At 54.2% G+C, this 5,231-nt stretch overlaps 1 protein-coding gene across 1 annotated transcript in view; it reads left to right on the top strand.

Annotated features, from left to right (window-relative positions):
* Positions 1–4,637: 4,637 nt before the first annotated feature.
* The window catches only part of SEC22B (SEC22 homolog B, vesicle trafficking protein), a 10,234-nt gene continuing 9,640 nt past the window's right edge, over positions 4,638–5,231 (top strand). Inside the window, exon 1 of the mRNA XM_006036364.1 lies at positions 4,638–4,697. Within this exon, the coding sequence (XP_006036426.1) occupies positions 4,638–4,697 (60 nt within the window). The remainder of the gene's footprint in view (positions 4,698–5,231) is intronic.

Below are 5,231 nucleotides of genomic sequence, written 5' to 3'. Positions count from 1 at the left end.
GGAACAGCGGGCTGCGGAGCGGGGACAGGTGCTGCGGCGGGCGGGGGGACTGTTGCCGGGTGTGCCGTAATTACCGTATTTGTACGGGCATTTCAACCCTTGTCCGAGCAATAGTAGTAAGCGTGCTCAAAGCGTGCATGTTTCGAGGAGACGGCAGACTGCAAACCCGGGTCACTCCCAGGGCGTCTCGAGCCTGTCAGCACCGTCTCAGCGCTGCTGGCTCCAGAGAAGTCCGTGCTCCAGCTGTGATGATGACCCAGTTCTCCCTCCCTCGCTGGGAGTTACTCTGAGCGATGGAAAGCAAAGAAGACGAAAACTTATTTGCATATTTGTCAGTGTACAATAGCTTTTCTACAAATAGGATAATTGTGAGCTTCTAGTGTAAGTTCGTATTTAAGACCTGATGATGCTGGGAAGAGGCCGGGCTGTGATGAGAAGGTGGCCCAGAAGAGGCTCAGGTCCTTGTGCCTCTGTCCCAGGCACCTGCCTCTGCTCCTCCCTCACCCGCTGGGCCCAGCCATTTCAAGAGCGTTGCTTGTTGACCATGCAAGCCTCCAGGACAGAAGGCTTCCTCACTGCTTGAGCCTCAACGGTCTCAGCTGCCCCAAAATTGAAAAAGAAAAAAAAAATCATTTCGGCTGAACCGAGTTCCCCTTCCTCACAGACACCCCGAGTGGTCCAACTGAAGCACGGGCCTATGGTCTGGGACAAACATTCAAAACGCCAGAGGCTGAATTGATGAAATCTTTGCAGGTTAGTCTAACCTGCCAAGGTTGAACCAGTTTGTAACAGGACAGACATCCCATCCCCTCTGGACTCAGGAACTGTGGGCACATGCCTGTAGTTGCCCGGGCTGGGCTGGGGGCACTAGAGCACGCCCTTGTCTACAGGGAAGCTGTACTGGGGGGAGGGGGCGTGGCCAGTTTGGGATGAACTGGCCAGAGAGGGGTTTAATTCTCCCCTCCCAGTCCCACTGGCAGGGACCCGAGCCAGGTCTGCTGAGCGCTCCCCACTTGCTGCAGTGGCAGGTCGCCGTAGTCCCTGAGGCAGAGGGGGCAGAAATGGGAGTTATTCCCTGCTCAACCCCTATTGCCCCTGAGGGACCACAGCTGGGTCTGCCCACTCTGACTGCCACTGCTGCCGCTCACTCCCTGCTTGGGGCAAGTGGCGGAATAAGCGCCCTCTGCCTGATGCCCAAGGGAGGTGGGCAGGAGGAGGCTTATTCCACCTGCTGCCCTGGGCACAGAGTGAGAGGCAGGAATTACCCCCTTCCCTGCCCTCTCTGACTCAGGGGCCATGGCGGCCTGCCTTTGCAGCAGTGAGGGGGCGCACCCAGAAGACTGGGCTTGGGTCCCTGCTGCTGGGACAGGATAGGGGAATTAAACCCCTCTATGGCCAGACCCCCACCCCTGCCTGTCCCTGCTCGGCTGGGGAGCAGAGGGGCAGGGCTAGCCCTGCTACACTGGAGCAGACAGCCCAGCCCAGAGAGCATGCCTGGATGCTGGGGACCTCTGGTTTAAGTTAAACCAGGAAGGGGGCTGAGACAAACATTCCATAAACTGGTTTGAACCAAATTCGTTAAGTCTGATACTACATTCAAGGGGTTTATCCTCAATGTAGTCTGATACTACATTGAGGTTTATCTCAAACCGGTTTCAGCCATTTTGAAACTGGTTTATGCATACTGAATATCTGTTCTGTTACAGGTTTAAACCAGTTTCTGATCACTTAAACCAGTTAATGTATAATGTCTGTCTCTGGAATGGCGTGGCATGCTGAAACCCAACCCTTTCATCTCCAGAGTCCTGCCACTGGTCCGATGGGTTCTGCAGCCCACCTCAGCTTGTGAAAAAACAAAAGAAAAAAAACCCGATGACCTGACAGATGGTTCATTGCAACCCCAAGAAGAGGCCACAGGCAGCCACAAACATCCTCTTTTTCCCTGCCAGCATCATCCTCAGCCCCAGAGACACAACACAAGCCTTCAGGACTGATAGCTTTTTCATTGCTTGGGCCTCAACGGTCCAAAGGGTTTCAGCATGCCACACCAAGTTTTGCAGCTTTCATCCCCAGAGCCCTGCCTGGTCCAAAGGGTTTCTGCAACCCATCTCACCTTGCCATGTTTCTGAGGGGAATGTCACACCCCCAGGAACACATTTTGCAGCTCAGCTTCTGGGTCCACACTCTGACTTGAGCTCTCAACGTGCCCATAGGAGCTCAGCACGCAACCCCCTGAACCAGACAACAAGGCCTGCCCCTGTCCTTTCCCAACCTCCCTACGTAGACCAGACACCACACAGACATACATACATATGGACATCACCACCCCACACTGAAAAAAAAATGTCCATGACCTGAGGGATGACCCATTGCAACCCCAAGAAAAGGCCACAGGCAGCCACAAACATGCCCCTTTTCCCTGCCAGCATCATGCTCTGTCCCAGAGATACCACGCAAGCCTCCAGGACTGCTGGCTTCCTCGCTGCTTGGGCCTCAATGGTCTCAGCTGCTCCAAAATTGAAACAGAAAAAAAAATATTTTGGCCACACCGAGTTCCCCTTCTTCACAGACACTCCGAGTAGTGCAATTGAAGCACAGGCCTGAAATCTGGGTTTTTGGGTGAAAAAAAAATAGTGTACACCACTAGGGATACATTTTGCAGCTCAGCTGCTGGGTCCACACCTAGACTCCAACTCACTACTTCTCCACCAGTAGCTTTGCACACAAAGCCCTGAGCCAGACAACAAGGCTTGTTGCTTTCTCTTCTGAACCTCCCTATCTAGATCGGGCACCGCCCCCCCTAAAAAAAACATGACAAGCAGCCAATGTGCACAGGCATTAGCTTGGAGGAGATGCGGGGGCAAACTTGAGGCGCCTCAGTGGCACCTCCTGGTGTTAAAGCAACAGAGGCCTGTTGGACGCTGCAGGATACACTGCTGCATCATTCTCTCTGTCTCTCTGCCCTTGTCACTCATTGCCTGGGCCTGGTGTTCTTTGCAGGTGTCTCAGAGCCTCAGAGCTGCCGCTGGTGTTTTAGAGCTGCCACTAGGGCTATCCCAAGCCTCTGGCTGTATGCACAGGGCACAATGCACTGATGTGTTAGGGTTCGGGAGGGAACTGACTGGACTGCAGGCTCAACGTTGCCAGGTTTTAAATATGAAATGCTCATATTGGAAGTTCAAAATTATTGTATTTGCTGGAAAACTATTGTATACTAAAAAAATATGCAAATGAGTATGCAAATATGTCTGCTTATTTACTTTGCATTGCTCTTTGTAAAACCCCAGTGAGTGAGTAAGAACTGGGTCATCGAAGTTGAAGCATTTCTTTATTTCAAAGCAAGAAGTCATAAGAAAGTGTCTGACAGCAAACCTGAAAGTCATTTCTTGGCCTCTTGTGGGTTAAGCTTGAGTATTTGACATCCCAGAGTAGAATCTGGGATTGAGAATTCTTGCCTGTAGTACCTGGGGATATCTGAAACCCAAGATCTCCAGGCTTGGGCCCACACCTAGGATGCTTGCCAGTGGATTTGGGACTACCTAAAGGCCTGCATCAGGAGCACCCTGTAGAAAGCCAGGAACTTCCTGATGTACAAGTACACGGACCTAGAGGTGGTCAACTGTGTTAAAATGGCTCTGAGCGAACTCCAGACCTACTACCAGAGATCAGTAGGAGAGGATGGAGAGGATGTGGCCAAAGCCACCTGGCATAGAGACACCTGGCACAGGATTTTCCAACCTCCCCCTAGCAGGGAAATGGACTGTGACAGCAAGGAAAAGGCAGAGACAAAAGGAACTGAGGACAGCAGCAGCAACCGCGACAGCAGCAGAGAGTCCTCCAGCAGGAGCTGGAGCAACAGTGACACGGACAACAAGTGAACTCAGTTCATGACCCTGCCAGCAGGATGGGGATGAAGGGAATGGGGTGTCTGGTCTGAGAGATCAGTGTTCTTGCAGTGCACAGGTGCGGCTATTATAACAAGTTTGGGTGGCCAGCGGGCCTTTGTACGGGTGCGTGGGTACATATATTGTAACGGGATTATGGTTTTTCTTTTGGGGTGTGACTAAGAGTGTAGATATATATTAATCTTATGTATATATAGAGATATATTTATAATGCTCCCCCCCCCCCCCCACCTCCCCAGGGCAGGAGGCTGGGCCCAAGGACACTCCCGGTTTGTAGCACCATACAAGGATTGAGTTCTGCCTGCTCAGTTGATACAGTTTTGGAACAATTGAGTTCTGCTCGATCAATATGATTTGGAACTGATTTGGCTGATTTGACATGGAACATGAAATATATTAATAATTAAAAAAAAACCCCTAAAAGTCAGTTAAGACTCTGAGAATTACTTGGGCTTTGCATCTGCTGCATCAATTAGCTGCCTCAAAAGTGATCCTTCGTTTTGAACACTTTGACTACTATTGCTACACCTGTCAACATTGCGCAGGCTGCACTACCAGCCCACCCCCCCCCGCAAGCGGAAATTGCCCGCCGGGCCGGATTGAGCTGCGGACCGGAAGTGTCCGGGCAGTGGCAGGGGTGGGACCCGGATGCTGTGTTCGCTGCTTCCGGCCACCTCAGTGGAAGACGGTGGCAGGGCGGGTGTGGGGCCGGGGCTGGGGGTAGGGTCAGCGATGATCGCGCGGGTGGCGGACGGGCTCCCGCTGGCCGCGTCCATGCAGGAAGATGAGCAGGTGGGAGCCGGGGCTGCCCCCTCTTCCCCTGCAGTCCCCCCGTGAGCGGGCCCAGCTCCGAGTGGCCGCGGGCGGGAGCTCCGAGTGGCTCCGCAGCGCTTCCCCCTGCCCGAGTCCCTTCTCCAGCGCGTCTCCCCTGCTGAAGGGCCGCCGCCGCCGCCGTGCGCGGGGAGACCGAGGGGGCTGGATCCTGGGGCTGGGGGGTGGAGGGGCTGTGTGCAGCGGGAGCCTCGTCGCCTCTGGGCGCTGAGCCTGGGCGTTGAGGAAGGATCTGGGAGTGCCCCGGCAGACTGTTGTGATGCAGCATGGGTCTGCGGGCACAGGCTGGCTCTGGGGCGTTTAGGGCAGGGGGCCGTTGTGGGGATGGTGGAGGAAGGGTTGGGAACAGACTGGCAGAGGTGGCTGGGGGAAAGCAGCATGGGACAGCTGAGAGAATGGGTGGGTTGCTGAGGCAGGGCTGGGGGACTTGGAGGAAGGAGGCACCTGGTGTCCTGCTGGGCCCCGGTGGCTGGCGGGCAGTTAAAAAAAAAGGGC

The sequence above is a fragment of the Alligator sinensis genome, unplaced genomic scaffold (genome assembly GCF_000455745.1).
Source record: "Alligator sinensis unplaced genomic scaffold, ASM45574v1 scaffold647_1, whole genome shotgun sequence".
Lineage (NCBI taxonomy): Eukaryota > Metazoa > Chordata > Crocodylia > Alligatoridae > Alligator > Alligator sinensis.
This window is presented reverse-complemented; position numbering and strand designations above follow the sequence as displayed.